This window comes from Lycium ferocissimum, chromosome 12, assembly GCF_029784015.1.
Source record: "Lycium ferocissimum isolate CSIRO_LF1 chromosome 12, AGI_CSIRO_Lferr_CH_V1, whole genome shotgun sequence".
In the NCBI taxonomy this organism is placed as follows: Eukaryota; Viridiplantae; Streptophyta; class Magnoliopsida; order Solanales; family Solanaceae; genus Lycium; species Lycium ferocissimum.
This window is the reverse complement of record NC_081353.1, coordinates 32,429,238-32,447,425: the sequence shown is the minus strand read 5'-3', so window position 1 is coordinate 32,447,425 and position 18,188 is coordinate 32,429,238. Positions and strand designations below refer to the sequence as shown.

Below are 18,188 nucleotides of genomic sequence, written 5' to 3'. Positions count from 1 at the left end.
TTTAATGGAAATTTTCTATGCTATAATTATTAATCTATTACAAATGGCAATTGCAATTGGGTACAAGTTCCCAATTTTTTTCACAAGGGCTAATCCAAAACCTAATATATGTGCCCAAGTCATAATACCCTAAACATTATGTATGTTTAAGTGGGAAATCTAAGAAAAAAGAGAAAAGTAATTCTACATTATGAGAAAAGATATTAGAAAAGGTCTTCCAAAATTAAATCAGAAGGAAGATCATATCCAAAAACCATTGAGTAATCATCAATTTCATCACTTGTAAATTTTGGTATTCTCCAACTCCTTGCTGCCTCAGAATCATCTCCATATCTCAACAACTCTAACACCTAAAAAATTAACGGAAAAAAATATAAATGAAGATTCATATAACCGATTACGATTTGCTTGTAATTGAGGCATAGTAATTGTCGTTTGTTATAATTGAATATTTTTATTTAAAAATAAAATAAAGTATTTTACCTCGGTCGTTGACGGACGCCATACTGAGGATTGTCTTACACAATAAGAAGCTGTGAGAACCATTTTATGCAATTCGTCCATATCAAATTCACCCTCTAACTTTGGATCTGCTAAATCGATTAATTTTCCAGCTTCCATCAAAGGTGTTGCCTAAAAAAAAGTAATTTATTTAGCAATGAAATAAAAAGGAATTCCTCAAATGAATTGTAGAAATTACACATACAACTATCTTATCATCCTTCATGGAGTATTTATTTTTTGAAAATATCAGAATATATTTTCTCAAAAAGCATAAGATAATTTCTTAGATTTTTTTCTGCCCCCATTAGATAACATGTCATTTTCATATCCAACTTACACATGCTTATTTATGTCGTTCCTGTCTTGAATCACTTTGGTTGGAAATCCAAAAAAGTAAAAAAGACAAGCCAATGGGATACTTCTTAGAGCAATTATTATTATCATTAAATCTGGGGACCAAAGTCCAAACTTTTGTTGTCTTTTTCATTGGATTTTTCAAGAAATTTCAAACAAAGTAAAAAAAATAAAAAAAATACTCCATTCGTCTTAATTAATGTGAACATATTTAACATGGTACAAAGCTTAAAAGATAACAGTATTCCTTCTGTTCTAACTTATATGACATATTTTCCTTTATAGTTTGACTTTCTCTTTTAAAAATAATTTAACTTTTACTTCTCATATTACCAATGATGATGAGATTTATAGCCACATAAATACCTATAATTTATTTTAAACAATAAGTTTTAAAAGTCTTTTTTTCTTTTTAAACTCCGTGTCTAGTCAAGCATCGTCACATAAATTGAGACGTCGGGAGTCGGACTTTTGAAACTTGAGGCCATAACCCTGCCATAATATTTGTGTAGCTATTAAAACTTCTCATTAAAGGCAAAACAGAAAGTTTAAATCAATTTTTTTCAAATTTAGAAAGCCATTTTTTTTTGTGACACAGACCGGAAAAAGATGGGCTCACATAAATCAAAACGGAAGGAGTAATAAAATGTTAAATATCGTATAGATTTACCCATAAAAGTAGATTTTGTCTTGATGAGTCCACAGGCCTTCTACCAGTGATAATTTCAAGAAGAAGAACTCCAAATGCATAAATATCTGTTTTCTCATCCACAGTTCCATGCATGAAATACTCTGGTGCTAAGTACCCAAATGTGCCCTCAATTGGAATTACAGCATGGTGTGTCCATTTATTTGGTAGCCATTTTGCTAGCCCAAAATCTGATATCTTTTCAAGAAAAAAAAAAAAAAAAAAAGAGTGACGAAAAATAAGAAGAAAAAAAAAAAACTTTAATTTGATCCTTCAAGCTTTCGTATAGGTAGAAGGGCAATTCGCAGAATTGCCCTTCTTTTGGGGTGGTCTTTAAATTTTGCCCCTCATATTTGAAATCTTTTAAATTTTCTTTTAAAAACCCATAGGTTCCAGGTTCGAACCCACACACAAAATTAAAAAAAAAAATTCGCAAGGCGAGCTTTAAAATTCGCTATGCCTCACCGCATACACTTGTGAAGGAATTACCAAAGTTATGCGGACCAAGCATACTTATGCCTTATGGGCGGATTTTGGCATAAGTATGCGTTGTCCGCATAACTTTGATAATTCCTTCACAAGTTTATGCGTCGACATAAAAGTTTGCCCATTAAAAGTATGCCCCCACCGTGCGATTTTTAGTTAAACATTAAAAGTGCTTTTCTTGATATATATATATATATATATATATATATATATATATATATATATATATATATATATTTTTTTTTTAACTTTTCAAGGTAAACTTTTAGTAATGCCTTAACTAAAAGTGTGTCCATAAAACATAACTAAAAGTATCCGCATAAGGCGTAAGTTTTCCTCGAGCATAACTAAAGTTTGCCTTATAAGGCAAAGTTTAAATTTTTATATATCCTCGTGACTTTTAGTTATGTTTAACTAAAAGTCTGCCGGAGGGGGCAGACTTTGCCTTATATATATATATATATTTTTTTTTATTTTTTTTTACTTTTCAAGGTAAACTTTTAGTTATGTCTTAACTAAAAAATATGCCTCAAAGACATAACTAAAAGTATGCCCATAAGGCGGAACTTTTCCTTAAGGCATAACTTAAACTTTGCCTTATAAGGCAAAGTCTATGCCTTAAGGAAAAGTTAACTTATTGCAAGGCATAATTTTGTTATGCGTTAACTAAAATTTCTCTATAGCGCATAACTAAACTATGTCTTAGAAAAAAATTCTGCCTTATAAAGACTTTTAGTTATGCGGATCCGCATAACTTTAGCTTTTTCCTTAAAGATTGTATGCGGATCGCATACGATACACCCTCCCCGATCTGCCTTGCGAAATTATTTTTTTATTTTATGCTTGAGCGGGGGTTCGAACCCCGGACTTCATGTATTCGCCCACCTTTCAAGCGAAGGGCACAACTTAAAGACCACAAATATGAGGGGCAAAATTTAAAGACCACAAATTTGAGGGGCAAAATTTAAAGACCACACCAAAAGAAGGGCAATCCGCGCAAAAAAATGTAGGTAGAAGCGTAAAAATTGTACGGGCTAGCCAACTTTCGAAACAACTTTTAAGAAATAGCCAGTATTTTAAATGTTGTTGAAAAATGATCACTTTTGATGTGAAAACATCATGACACAGATTGACAGTATTACGGATTTCGAACTTAGACAAGTGAAAAATTCAAGATATTGTTATGACTTTTGAAATTCATGGCATTGACATGGAATTTGACTTAAAAATTACAAACACCATGAAAATATCATGTATATTTCGTCCAGGATACTGTGATGGATTCCAAAAATTGTCTATTTTGCAGTGACTTTTGAATCTATGGCTATTTTTCAAATCCAAGTTCGAAAAGTGGTTGTTTTTGAATTTTACAGGTAGAAGAGTTAGCAAAGGTACAAAAAAAGTGATAAAAATTACAAAAACATGCTTGATCAATTTTACCTGAGGCTCGTAGTCTGGTCCTAGTAGTACATTTGATGCTTTGATATCTCGATGTATTATACGATGTTTACAACATTTGTGAAGATAATGTAAACCTCTTGCAATTCCAAGGGCAATTTTATATCTCATTGGCCATTCAAGTGATTTATTTGATTTTCCTGCAACCAAGAAGAAAAAAACTAAATTAGTCATGAACTGTGCTAACTTGCTCGTAGCTAACAAACTTTTATTTGATAGTTTGTCGCTAATTCGTTGCTAAATAGGATTAGCGGCGGATTATGCTAGCTGTTTAACTACAGAATTTGTCCGTTGCTTTTAGAGAGATTAGTATGAAATCAAAGAGTAAATTAGGTTCAATCACATACCATGTAATGCAGAAGAGAGAGTGCCATTGGGATAGAACTTGAAGATGAGATAGAATCCATTTTCAAGGCAATAGCCAAATAAACTTGCTGTATTTGGATGATTAACATGGCTAATTACACCTAATTCCAGTAGGAATTCTTTTTCTTTGTTCATATCATTGCTGTCCTTTGTTAATCTCTTTACTGCTATTGTTCTTCCATCTACAAGATCTCCTCTATACACATCTGAATACCCTCCTTGCCCTACTAAATTCTCTGCAAAAACAAGAAAGTATATCAATGAAATTTCTAAATGAATTTAAGTTATATACATCATCAGTATGAGCGATTTTTTTATATTAACTGGAAAATGTTTCCAGCATTTCCTGTCATATTTATTCCAACTCTTAACTATACATCACTACATTAATGTTGGTTCAAGCTCGGAGTATGGACAAAATCATTGTAGGGAGTACTTCCGCCTTTAATGGGCCCTATCAACGCGAATCGGGATCAGTCAAGTTCTTAATGTGCATACCGATACCAAATAAAATTCCTTTACCAACACATAAACATGATTATCAATCTTCAATATTATAAATATCATTAAATGTTCTTTCGAGAAATATTTTCCACCCTTCAACTTCTCGGAAACCATTTTTTAGAAATATATATTTTTCAAAAAAAATAATTTAATTTTAAACATCCATTTTTATCTTTAATGAGATGATTCATAGCCACATAAGTAACATTGCTTGTTTTAGACCACAAGTTTCAAATTTCTTTTCCTAAACTTTGTGTCCTGTAAAAGTGCATCACATGAAATTGGACGGAGAGAGTATATAAGACACTATTTTTATTAAATTTGGAGAGGTACGTTAGTAAAATCAAGTTTCAACTAAGGAACTTGCTATATATCATAAAACTTCAAGCGTGCTTTCATAATCATATTTTCTTTCTAATTAATTTTGAGAAATTAATCGTAAGTAGCCGCTCATTCAAAAAGTAGCCGATATATATGTATAGTTCATGTATATTGGCTAGAGACTATAAATATTTTTGGTATCTGCTATTGCTTGTAGGGTCCATTTAAGAGGGAAGCACTTCACCACAAATTTCTTCATTTCCGAGGCTCGAATCCGAATTCTCTAATTAAGGCTCGAAAAATCCCATCCATCCCACCATGTCCCTGGATTGTTCTATTCTATTTTTAGCAAAAGAAAATCATAGCATTAGACATGAAAAGAACACAAACCTGGATGGAAATAGTTAGTAGAACTTGCAATCTCCTCATAGCTAAAACACTTCAATGGAGGCTGTTGTAATTTTTCCTCATGTTGAAATCTTGAACTCTTCTTCCTCGAGCTCGAATCGAATGGTGAACGTAAAAAAGACGAAATTCGCCTCAACGGAGACATTGGCTTCTTCAATTGATCTTGTTGCTCTTTAAATTGGCTAATCATTGATGATGATATTGATGATTTAGTAATGGAATTTTCTCCAAAACTTGAACTATTTTCTTCTTCACAGCCATTTAGTACAGTTCTTGGTGAATGCCTTGTAATAATTTGCTTCTCTTCTGGAGGAGGAGAATTACTTTCTTTAGGCCATCTTGAACTAGGCTTATTATTTTCTGCAACAATTTGGTTGTGTAAGTATTGTTGTTAATATGAATTGAAATTCAGAATGTTTGTGAGGTTAATTTCACGTATGCTTACTGAACTTTATTCATAAATCGCAAAACTATAATATATTTTTCCAACATTAAAGTGTAGTCGAACTTTATTTGATGTGACGTCAGTGAAGTCAAAAAATTACTTTTTGTCACATTAAAGTAACTGAATTTCATCAAATATAACAGTAAGGCCACTTAAGTTTATTCACTATAACGACAAAACACACCTATCAATCGAGGTGATTTTACTGTAATAGTGGCCAAAGTTTGTGACGTCATTGTCATAATTGATTTGACTTTCTTTAATATGACAAAAACTAGTTCAGTGACTTTATTGATGCGATAGGTAAAACTTAGTTACTTTGACGTGACAAAACATATTGTCCTGTGACTTAATTATTGTAACGAGACCATAGATAAAATTAACTTAATTTTTGTGGGATATATAGGGATTTGAATTACCTTTGATGCGAATTGAATTGGATTGAATGTTACGTGGTGGTTGCCCTGTTTTTCTAGCTACCACAACTAGTGAACAATTATCTGGAACTCTTTCACAACAATACTTTGCAATTGTGAATGGATATCTGATTTGACAAAAATAAAATAAAATAGTAAGTTTCCTTCTAAAGGAACAATAGTATTTTTAGGTTCTATAAGAATACACAATACTAAAAACACGCAAATTTCTCCTGGATCTTTTTTTTTTTTTTTGCACTGTCAGTATATTGAAATTAATTTCTTGAGTAAATTATTACCTGCAAGTTTTATTCTTTTTGCCACCAATGAGAAGATAATCAGCTGGAATACTTTTAGCTTCTTTAATTAGACCTCTCCCTGCATTAGAACTAAAACCAAGTCTTGCCTCCAAACCTACCTGAAAATTTTCAATAAATAAATATAAATGACATAGACATTTTTTAGGAAATCTTGGTAGCTCAGTTGGCTGGCTACCTGAACTTTCACCTTGTTGGTGAGGGTTCGATTCCCCACCTTGTAATCCCCTCCCCATTTCCCCTTCCCCTATCCGATATTAAAAAAAAATAGACATTTTATAATATTAATTGGATTGAGACGAGCTTAAGTGAGCAAAGCCCTATAATAAAAATTAACCATATAATCTTCATTTTTTTTACAAAATTTAGATAGTATATCGTATATAATCAACGTATAGTCACTGGTTATACAATGAGAACATAGAGCTGGAGCCAAATTTTTTAGATTATAGGTTCTGGGTCATAATACTTTTTGCTCATTGGGTTCTGAATAAATTATTTGTACATTTTAAATGAAATTCTAACACAAATACAGGGCTCGAGCAAAAGTTACTGAGTTTTGTTGAACCCGTAACTATCACTGTGGCTCTGCCTGGAGTATACACTAGTCACAATTACAAACTATTTAGGAAGGTGAGAATCTTTTGAATGACTGGCTAAAAATGTTAAGATCCCCTTAATATAGCTGACGGCCAGACACAACTTGTTCAGAACTGAAATGTCATTGATATTGTAATAGAAATAAAGGACACATTGAATAAAACTTACAATGCAAAAAAGTTCTTGAAATATTTTGGTAGTACCTGTTTAGATTGACATGTTTCTGTAAACTCTCCCATCATAGAAATAACAAATGCTTTTGCCTGTCGAATTTGAGTTTGGTTTTTTGGTATAGACTGCCATTTCTTGCTTTCTTCTTTCCTTTGATGATCACCAAATCTCTTGCTTTTATCTGTTGCCACTGTTTCATCAAGGCATAAAAAAATAATTAATGCATTATATATAAAAATCAACGAATAAAAAAACAACATGTTTGGGAAAATATGAAAACTTGAAATATTGCTAACTTTGAAGAGCAGCGGCTTCTATGTTACATATGAGAGTGTTGAATAAATTCCACAAAGAGATGTATAAATATAAAGATTCCTTCTAAGTATATATTTTTGTTTGTCTTTCTTATCTTCTTTTTGATTGGTTTAGCACTAAAAAACAGTTGAAAAAAGACAAAAAAGATTATTTCCCTGGTACTTGTGTAAAAATGAAAGTCACATGTGTCATTCTCCAGAGGTCGGCACTCACATATTAAAAAAAAAAAAAAAAAAAAAAAAAACAAAACAAAAAACAAAAAAACAAAAAAATCAAGAAAATATCACAAAAGAGCACAAAATAAAAATTGTGGCCATAAACTTACCAACAATGTGTAATGCTATAATGGTATCATTAGGATTGGCTAAAACTCTAATTGCCCAAGAAAGAAGTTCTTTACTTTCTTCAACATCCAAAGAAATTCCCACTAGAATTTTTGAAGGTTTAATACTTGAAACACTAACCATTTTTTTTTTTTTGCACTAAAAAATGTTTTTTTTTAATCACTTCTTCACTATCTTTTTTCTTGATAGCTTACACAATGAGTGAATGGACAAAGAGAAGTAGAAAAACTTGTGTAAGAGACATTTGAATGATTAGTAGTATTTATTAGAACTTCTTGTTGGGTTGGGATAGGGGTACATTGTGACCACCTTTCAATTATCTTTCATAAGAAGCATAGATCCAAACAAAAAAAAAAAAAAAGTAATGTAACTTTTGGATTTAGCAAAGGTAAAGGGGTTTTGCATTTGATTTCACTTGTTGCATAAGTTTGATACATGACTTATTATATTGTTCCTTCCTGATATGGTAAACTATAAAGGGAATAATGTTTATTTCATTTTTCCTTATGAGTTTGGTAGGGAAAGTTTTGTGCCACTCAAATGAAGTCATTGTTTTTACCATGTTCAAGACTTAGTGAGGAAAAAACTATCTCCTATTTGCCTTGCCCTCATGGAAAGAAAACATTCTTGGCGTTGGTGGATGGGATATTTTTTTAGAGTTTATCTTTTTTACACTGATAATGTATAATCTTTTTCAGTACAGTCCAACCTCCTTCCAATGGTGTCGTTTGTACACTATCAACTCGTAAAAAAAATAGTCATAAGTAACCGCCCATAAAAAGTTAAATTAACAATCTGAAAAATAAGATAAATTTTACCTATTATAATAAGTTAAAATGTACCAAAGTTTTAATTTATGCTATTAGTATAGTTATATAAGTTAAGCCCTATATAACATAATGACCCCATATAAATTGATTGGTGAATCACTGAACATCAGAAAAAAGAGAAATAGACAAACAAATTAGGAAACGTACAGTCCAGTCTTTTTGTGGCTACTAATTAATTAAGAGAATAAAGCAATAATAAAAGATAATTGGATACAATAAAAAAATGGTGCATGGGTTTGTGGGAAGGAGAAAGAGTAAATGGCGTGGGGTGTGGGGCGTGGGGTGGGGGTGGGGGATTTACTTATCATTAATTATCCACATTGCCTAACTAATAAACTTTCCCTACATGCTTGGAATTAAAAATAAAATAAAATTATTGTTTCAAAGTCTGACATGTGCCTCTTGGGGTCATATAGTGTCTTTATTTTTTCCTATTCAATATCCGTTACCTGTTTTGAAGTCCCGACTAATTCAAATTCACATCACGTATGCTTTCTTCTAGGATTTTTTCCATCTCAAGACTCGAATCCGAGACCTTTGATTAAAGGTGAAGTGATCCTATCAATCCCATCATAATCTTGGGTGGTAGGATCATCAAAGTATCTTTTTTTCTTCATCTGACATTCGATATTCACTTTGCAATCATGCATAATCGGATTCGCATCGCATAAGGCCAGTTGAAAAGAATGCGCTTCCTATCATAATTTTTTTCAATCTTAAAACTCGAACTCAAAATCTCTATTAAGAACGACAGATTCTATCCATTCCAACACAATTTTTGAGTTGGATCATCATTGTGTCACGCAATCTAAAGTACAGTTTTAGACCTAACACCACTTTAAGAAGAAAATTATACGTGGTAACGACAACATTATAATTCTTCACCAAGAGAATAGTATACAAATAACTAGAAAACAATGATGATGATTGTGTAATTATATATATGGCAGTTTGAGACAGCAACTAACTGTACAATCATTAGCATTTTCCCAATTATTGTGGGTATGGCAGAGGCTTTACTTCAAATCAATATTCACTTTACTATATAAATTTACTTTGTAAATTACAAAATTATGAAATTCTAAAGGAGATATTGAAGTTCTTCAACAAATATAAAACAAAAGACCAATCCTCACACATAGGGGCTGTGGTAGGCTTTAACATATGCGTTCGAAAAAAATCCGATAAACTTGACCTAAACCCAATATGTATGTTAACAAATTCACCAAAAATTGTACAAATTAAAATTTAGAACTCAACTATTAACGCTTGCGCACAGTTATTTTTCTAGATATCAGGACTCAAGTTCATATTTTGGATCCGCCTCTACTCGCACTGTAATAGATTTCTTCTTATTTTATAATTAAATCATTAATTTAAGTTTCACTTATTCACAGGTAAACACGGGAAGAAGCGAATGAGATTCTGCAGCTAAATAATTTTAACTTTGTATATACAATATAATTATTCAGCGAGCGCCCCCTAGTTCCGGGGAAGGGGAGGGGAGCGGAGAAGGAGGAAGAAATAATAACTAACCTCATGAAATTAGGCAAATGAACAAGTCTTTCAGCAAAATCCATTTCCAAATGATGTAATTTATGTAGGCTGAATTCTTTATTATTAATTAAGACTAAGAAAAACGTGCACTAATAAATAAAAAGGAAATAAGCAGAAGATTTTATGGGAAATTATTATGAGGAACAGAAAGAAGAGTGTCAACTGTCAAGTTCGTTGAATTATCTAAGTTTCTAAGAATAGTTTTTAGGAACAAGAGTTTCGTGTTAAAGTGATTTATCCTTAATTCAATTCACCTCATGGATCCTACAGCGGACAATTAAATATTTAACTTGTAAGAGTACAATACTCTAATTTTTCGTTTTCCCACACGATGTCTGAATGTTCATTTTGGGACCGACTAATTTAAATTTGTGCCGTAAAGTTTCACTTAATTTGAGGGATAAAACAGTTCATCAAAGGCGACTTCATTCCCCAGACTCAAACTCGAGACTTTTGGTTAAGATACCATAACCTATGTTCATCCGTTTCTAACTTCTAAAATGAATTCATAGTGGAAATTAAAGGTTTAGTACTCGTAATTAATAGTTTCTTGATATTAGATTCGTAAATTAGGCACAAAAATGAAGAGTTTAAGTACTTTCTGTCACATTGCCAGCTCCAAGCTGAATGCTTTCTGAGTTAGATACATTGAACTGAAATAGAGTTAGTCACAAATTTAATTTTATTACAAAGAAATGTTAATTACGGTGGACTTATCTTATCGAGTCTGTTAATTTTGGGATCGATTCTTTTAATTAAGCTAAATTCCAAATAGGTGCGAGACTGATTCGCTTGGCTAGAAGAATTAGCTTAAAACTAATAATAGGTTGGAGAAAAATCTTGATAGGGAGAATTTCCCTTTTAAATGCGCCCTATACGATGCGAAACTTAATTAGTCGGACCTTTAATACTAAAAGATTATAAAAGAAAGGAAGAAAACTCGTATAAATCAAGAACAAATTTTTTTCTTCCAGTTTTCCGTGTACGTAACCTAAATCCATTTAAAAACAATTTAAAACTTCTAATCCGAACTGGCTGGATTATTTTGAATTTACAACCCATAGGGCCTATTAAAGGGGAAGCATTCCATACCAGGATTTTTTCCATTACAAGTGCTTGAATCCGAGCCTTCCAATTAAGGATAAAGAGATCCCATTCATCCCTCCACAATCCGTCGTGTAAAGATCTCTTTTATATATATTTTGCCCCCACCCCCTACAAATACTCGGTAAGATCTTATTTTTCTACATAAAATGTGGTCTGCTCCAATGCCAATAATTAAGAAGATGTTTCCTGTTATAGCAGCCAAAACATAAGACAAAACATTGTCCTTCCATGACTATGTTCTGATCCATCATTTTGTAGTATCTGTGTTGAATATCTCTATGGGAATCTTGTCTTAGTTTTCTTTTTCAAATCTTTGTGGCTTCCAAATAAATTGCTCATTAGGTGCTAATGAGATTAATCATGTTGTTTAACGAATAATTAGCATCTTTATTATGTGGAAAAGGGATAAATTTAAGATACATTTAGTACTATGTGGTATCATTCTCAAAGTTCCATTCTCTAACATAAAAGAATGCATAAAAATATAGTAATAATTAAACACCTCAGAAAGGCCCTCAATCTCAATTCCTTGACATTTTGCATTCCAATGTCATTACAAATTTAAACCAAAACATCGTATAAGTAAATTTCTTGTTGTATAACGATATTGTTCGAGTCAGCTTACGTACACCTCGGACCTTATTTTCCCCCAAAACGCTTGTAAGGATCTTGCATCTTTTGCATTTCCATAGCACCAAACACACCATAAACACTACTTTCATTACCTTGATCACTACTACTTTCATCTTCTTGATCACTAGCTTGGTCCATGGCCATTAAATCATCTCCATACTTAACACTTTGAATTCTCAAATTCCCATGATTTTCCTTAACAATATTATTCACTTCTTGCCCTTTCAAAATACACACAACTTCTTTCATCGTCGGCCGTTTATCAGGTTCGCTCTGAACACACAATGCAGCTACACGAATCGATTGTTTCAATTGAATTTCGTCGAAATTCCCCTTTAGCTTAGGATCAACAAGATCCTTAAATTTTTCTTTAGCTATCATTGGTTCCATCCACTCTGTTATTGTCCTTTTAACACCATTTGGAAGTTTTTCAATTGGTTTTCTACCAGTAATTAGTTCAAGCAGAAGAATTCCAAAACTATAGACATCACAACTTTCAGAAACTTTGCCCCACATAGCATATTCTGGTGCTAAATAACCCAATGTCCCTTTGACACGTGTGGTCATGTGACTAACACCTTCTGGGATTAATTTTGCAAAGCCAAAATCAGCAACAAGTGGCTCAAAGTTTGAGTCAAGTAGCACATTACTAGCTTTAATGTCTCTGTGAATTATATGGGGTGTAACCTCATGATGCAAATACCTATATAGTCAAAAAGCATTCGTATGATTACTTTGAATCAGAGTGTAAGTTTTATGATCACAGGTTTTCTATGAAAAAATATTAATCGGCAACCTGATAAAAATAGTAACTAACTAATTTTCTATTAAGGCAGGGGTGGAGCTAGGAGACGCAAGATGATTCATATATATTCCCTTGGCCAGAAAATTATACGGTAAATAAAAGGTTAAAATTATTTTTCATGTATATATAGTAAATGTTGATTTTCTTGACTTTTTCGTGTATTTACTTCACAGATTAAACTACATATATATATATATATGATTTTCAAATTGAAGTATAGGAGATGTGATCAAGATATTCTAAGTATGGGTATTGCCAGTAATTATCTTTTATTCTATTAAATAGTGCAAAAAAGATCTTTTATATTGTCAATATATAGATGTTAAACTCTCCTCTAGTTAGGTAGAATATCAACTTCATAAGGTAAATACACCACAAAAAAAAGGAAATATGTCGTTGAATAGCCCTAGCCCCTAGCTAACATGAATTTTTGATAATCCGTCGTTAAGCAAGATTAGAGATGGATTTTTATTATTTAGTGACATTAATTATCTGTCGCTAATTTCTATTTTGATTTAGTGTATATAGGGTATTAAAAGGATCGAAGTAGTAAAGAAACTTACACAAGGCCTTCTGCAGAACCAATAGCAATTTTCATTCTTTTCTTCCAATCCAATTGAACTTCTCTTGATAAATGGCCATGTAAATGTGAGAGCAAACTCAAATTTGGCATGTAATCATACACAATTAGCCTTTGTTCATTTCCAGCACAGTAGCCTCTTAGGCCTAATAGATTCTTGTGTCTAACTCTTCCAAGAACTTCAACTTCCACAGCAAATTCCATTTCAGCTTTTGAATTCATTGACTTTAGCTTCTTTACTGCTATCTGCAATTCCAAAATTTTACTATAATTTAATTTAACCTCACAAGAAATGAAAGGTAAGACTGTATACTATAGACACAATATGAGGTTTGATCCGTCACCGGATCTCTCGCATAGAGAAAACTTAATGCTCAAAACCACCTTTTGATATAAAAGGCAGCCTGGTGCATAAAGTATCCGCGTTCATGCAGGGCCGGGGAAAGGGTCGCAAGCCAAAGACGTGTAATGTGGATAGTCTATCCTAATGCAGACATCAACGGCTGATGTCACAGCTCGAACACGTGACTCGATTATATGGAGACAATTGTTGGTCGAAGGCTCCCCATCATCATGATACTTACATAGAAGTAAAAATTTATTTATTTTTAGAAAAGTAAAAATGTTGATATTTGAAAACCTTTTTTTAGTATAACCATTTGATCTCCGCAACAAACGGACTCGATTAATCTAGATTCACGTTACATAGAGCTCATCAGAGGGGAAAGCGCGATATTTTAAAATTATTTTTCTATTTTTTTAATTCCAAAATGATGATAATATTTGATTTAATTTTTTAGAGAAAAAAATAGGACTGTTACAACAGAGGCACAACTAAATATATGGTTCTTAACAAAATATTATTGCATTCGGCATTCTTCAACATATTAAATCATCCATACATTTTTGAAAATTATTTGTTGGGCGTACCAATACATTTATTAGTGATGTAATAATAATTAAGACACAACACAAAAGGTTGTGATGGGATGGATAAAATCACTTCAGCCTTAACTTGAGGTCTCGGGTTCGAGTGTTTCATCCTCTAATGACCTTACGCAACGCGAATTCAAATTAGTCGGACTCCAAAGTAAATACCAAATATTGAGTGGAAAATAAAAAATATTGTATGTATTAGAAGGTAATAATTTATTTAGTACCTGAAGACCATCAGAGGTTTTACCCCAATAGACACTTCCAAAACCTCCTTCTCCAAGCTTGTTACTCTCATTGAAACCATTTGTTGCTGCATATAACTCCTTGTATGTGAATATTCTCCATGAATTTCCTCCAACCACGTCATTGTTTTGCCTACAAAATCCCAATCAATATGCATTAATTTTACTTATGTATAATTTTCTAGTAGACATCAAATTTCAAAATACACACACACACAAAAAAAAAAAAAAAAAAAAAAAAAAGAGAAGATTTTATGTCACTACAAAAAAAAAAAAAAAATTATGACAGATATTTCTATCAAAAATTCATCTGAGATCTCACAGAGTTTGCCAGAAACATTTTCAACGCGCAAATTTCCATTAGATTTCGAACAGATATCCATTTGAAATTCATGTTATTAGTAGGAATTCAGGCACGGTCCGCCTATCTGCTACTAGGTCCAGAAATGGCACTTAAGAAGGGCACACGGTGTATATATATAAACATATATAGAGAGAAAGATGGCAAAAAAGTCTAATTCAATGTAATAGATATGCAACAACAAATGTTATCAACGAGACCAAAAACTTCTTCACCGAAGGTCACTCGGTGTTCGTGGCTCGAATTATGTATACGTATATAAAAAATTGTAAAAATACATGTATACAAGATAGACTGCTTTTGATATTTTAAATCTTGAATCTGTCTTTCGTGATGGGATAACTAATAAAAAAGAAAATAGAGAAAAAATGTTAATACTAGATTTTTTTGGTTAGTGCATACCCTTCATCAACTTTTTCATCACTACAGCAACTGAAAGATGATCCCATTGCTTCTAATTCACACAAAATGCAAACTGAGTTCAATTGAGAAATATTAATTTGGTTGTCTCCTTTTTAAACCTGAAAAATGACAATTTAATAATTTGTCATTTCCATAGGCTAACACTGCCGTCCTCTGCCGGCTTAATTTATGTTAATAATATATGTGTCAAATATTTAGTTCCAATTGAATCATCTTCTTTTCTTTATTGTTTAAATTGATAGGTTGAAAATCTTGGATTAACGAATATTCATACTATACTAGTTTTAGTGTTCATGCATAATAAATTAAAATAAGAATCGACGTTTAGCTTCGTCTAATTAGAAATTCATCTTAATATTGACTATTTCAAAATTTTGAACCTTTTCTCAGTATAAAAGTGGATTTTATGGCCAAAAAAAAAAAAAAAAAAAAGGTTAAGTGTCAAAAAGTATGGATTATAGCTCTTTTGTTTTTCTAAAAAATGTAGGCACAACTTAGAGACGTTATTTATGTGTGATTAAAATTCTTATTAATGTGCTATTGCCACAATTAATTAAGTAAAAATCTAACCACCAACAAATTGGTGTCGTTTTGCCACTTGGCTTAATGAAAGTGGTCAAAAGGTTCATATTGACTATTTGCTGTTTCTATGTGGATCTCAGATTTTAGTCTTACAAGTAAAAAATATTTGACTAATCACAAATTTGTATTAATAGGCAATTCCAATAATAGAAAATTAAAGAAGTAAAATATGCAATTGAAACTCTTCTCTCTTCGACTATATTTGTCGATTATCCCAAAAAATTGTGTATTTTTCTGTATATTCAATAGCTTTTGTATTTATTTGGAATGACAATTCTCACCATTTGAAGTAATTAGAATGTTGGAGATATCCCCCCCGCCCAACCCCGCCACTTTAAAGGGAGAAAAAAAAGGATTTTGTAGAACAGTTTCAATTCATATTTATTAATTTCTATTTCTTTTTATGGTTCTGAGAGAGTTTTATATGTTGAATGTGTTTTCTTACCTAAAATAGAATAGCTTTTTGGGTTGAACTTTTGTCACGCCCCGAACCATGGCCTGGACGTAACACGGCACTCGGTGCACTCGACCGCATGTGACCGAGCGAACCACATGGCTTTAATTATTATGATACATAACATAAGCGGAATATAACGTGAATGCATGATGAGCCTTTATAAAACATGGTGAGTCATAATACTTAACAAAATACTTGTTTAAACATGAGTGCGGAAATAACATGAATGAGCCAAAAATGGCTATACGATTCCGGATGTCCGACATAACATAACCGACTTGTCTAGTCTATGAAACCTCTATCATGAGTCCGACGGAAAACATGCTTATCGGGACAAGGCCCCGGATACCTTAGATGCATAACGAACCATAAAAACAAAAGTTGACTAAACCCCGAATGAGATGGGGCTCACCAATAAGCCGATACGGATGCCGTCCTATCGAGCAGATGTATCGTCCCGTATATCGCACTCGCATCGTGAAATGCGCAGTGCCCCGGCGATAAAGGGGACGTCGCACATTGAATGTACTTGGTATGTAAAGCAACCGAATGAAATAACGGGGACGTGAAATAATATGATAAGAATCGAAAACCGAAAACCCGGACATGAACATGAGTGTATACATATATATATAAAACATGGTAAAAATATCATAAGTAGGGAGAGCAATAACTTATAACCGATCCATGGTTCGGTGCTTGCGTCCCGCCGCGAACACCCGCCTCCTTGCCAGGGAACATGAGATTTAATAAAATATGAAAGGATCCACATTATGAGAGATCGTCCAGACATGGGTGGAGCGATCCTCATCCTACGGTGGCTACGTAGTTTCGTGCTATCCGAAGCCCTCCTCGGTAATTAATGCAACTCCCAAAACATGAACATGTAAAATAGTGGCACTTGTCGCCCATGGTATATCATGAATCGTAACTTGCTTGTACATGGTATTCATGATCATAACTTGCTTGTACATGGTTTTCATGAATCATAACTTGCTTGTACATGGTTTTCATAAATCATAACTTGTAAATATAGTTTCATAAGATAACTTGTCATAATCTTGCAAAACATGTTTTTGATGCATGAGTAATAACAATAGTTCATAATCATGTATATATACTTGACTTCAAAACATGCTTGTAACTTCCTGGATGAAATCATAAAGTTTCATATAAACATAATGAGAACACATGAGGAAGAATTCATGATTCATGGATTTAGCTAGGATTCCTAATATCCGTAATGGAGGATTAGGAATACAATAACGAACATAGATACAAAATTCATGTACATACATACATAATTACGGGCTACCAATATGTTGGGTTTAATGCCCTAGGATTTGAACTTCATGGATTTTAAGAAACGGATCATGGGGAAGAACGTAGAGATTCCCACGTGGGGTGGAAGTTCTACATACCTTAACTTCCTGCTTTTGAGCGTATCACAATGTCCTCCAATCCCTTCAACTTTAATCTATAGCAAGACATGTCATAGGGATTCTATGTTAGCAACAATATCCATGCTTTGTTCATCTAAGCATTTTATCAAACACTTGGTGGACATGAAACTCCACAACCCTCATTAATGGTGTTTTCTTCACCAAATCCCCATTCTATTACTTCTAGCAAATTCTAAAATCTCAATTAGATGTAATTAACATCATTCTTCATCACCCATATGAATATAACAATTCCAAGTCAACAATCCAACAACTCTAGCATAGTTCATATGATTCTTTTCAACAAACCAATTATTATTCTCCCAAGAGTTCATCAATTCACAACTACAATTGATTAGGGAGTAGAAACATTACCTTTTTGGGTAGTCACCACGAAATCAACACCCCCAAGTCCGATCTTTAGCTTAAAATGACGGCAACAACTTGTACTACACTTTATCCTTCACGAGCTTCGGGATTTGGGGCCTTAAACTTGGTTGATTTCCTACTTTCTCTCTCTAGCTCTCTCTCTCTCA

The 18,188-nt window shown here is 32.7% G+C and overlaps 2 protein-coding genes across 3 annotated transcripts; both read right to left on the bottom strand.

The window, feature by feature from the left end:
* LOC132040496 (probable receptor-like serine/threonine-protein kinase At5g57670) lies at positions 1-7,912 on the bottom strand. 2 transcript variants are annotated; one of them, XM_059431147.1, is made up of 10 exons: positions 7,679-7,912; positions 7,071-7,228; positions 6,250-6,368; positions 5,954-6,078; positions 5,072-5,449; positions 3,838-4,092; positions 3,473-3,630; positions 1,529-1,744; positions 484-633; positions 1-350 (listed from the first exon to the last, which is right to left on the bottom strand). In XM_059431147.1, exons 1-10 carry the CDS (start codon positions 7,818-7,820, stop codon positions 204-206), a joined length of 1,848 nt encoding a protein of 615 aa, XP_059287130.1. In that variant the 5' UTR covers positions 7,821-7,912; the 3' UTR covers positions 1-203. The 2 variants fall into 2 exon arrangements, with proteins under 2 accessions (XP_059287130.1, XP_059287131.1); XM_059431148.1 differs by lacking the exon at positions 7,679-7,912 and adding an exon at positions 7,335-7,412.
* A 3,802-nt stretch (positions 7,913-11,714) lies between these two features.
* Positions 11,715-15,197, bottom strand: LOC132041047 (PTI1-like tyrosine-protein kinase At3g15890). Its single transcript, XM_059431796.1, has 4 exons — positions 15,151-15,197; positions 14,370-14,520; positions 13,193-13,455; positions 11,715-12,527 (listed from the first exon to the last, which is right to left on the bottom strand). Exons 1-4 carry the CDS (start codon positions 15,195-15,197, stop codon positions 11,831-11,833), a joined length of 1,158 nt encoding a protein of 385 aa, XP_059287779.1. The 3' UTR covers positions 11,715-11,830.
* Positions 15,198-18,188: the final 2,991 nt, after the last annotated feature.

Coding starts and splice junctions, on each gene's coding strand:
- LOC132041047 (XM_059431796.1), bottom strand. CDS start 15,197: ATGGGATCATCTTTCAGTTGCTGTAGTGATGAAAAAGTTGATGAAGG. Junction 14,521..15,150: donor GATGAAAAAGTTGATGAAGG/GTATGCACTAAC, acceptor GGGATTTTGTAG/GCAAAACAATGACGTGGTTG. Junction 12,528..13,192: donor GGTTCTGCAGAAGGCCTTGT/GTAAGTTTCTTT, acceptor TTGACTATATAG/GTATTTGCATCATGAGGTTA.
- LOC132040496 (XM_059431147.1), bottom strand. CDS start 7,820: ATGGTTAGTGTTTCAAGTATTAAACCTTCAAAAATTCTAGTGGGAATT. Junction 7,229..7,678: donor TATAGCATTACACATTGTTG/GTAAGTTTATGG, acceptor TTGATGAAACAG/TGGCAACAGATAAAAGCAAG. Junction 6,369..7,070: donor AAACATGTCAATCTAAACAG/GTACTACCAAAA, acceptor GAAAATTTTCAG/GTAGGTTTGGAGGCAAGACT.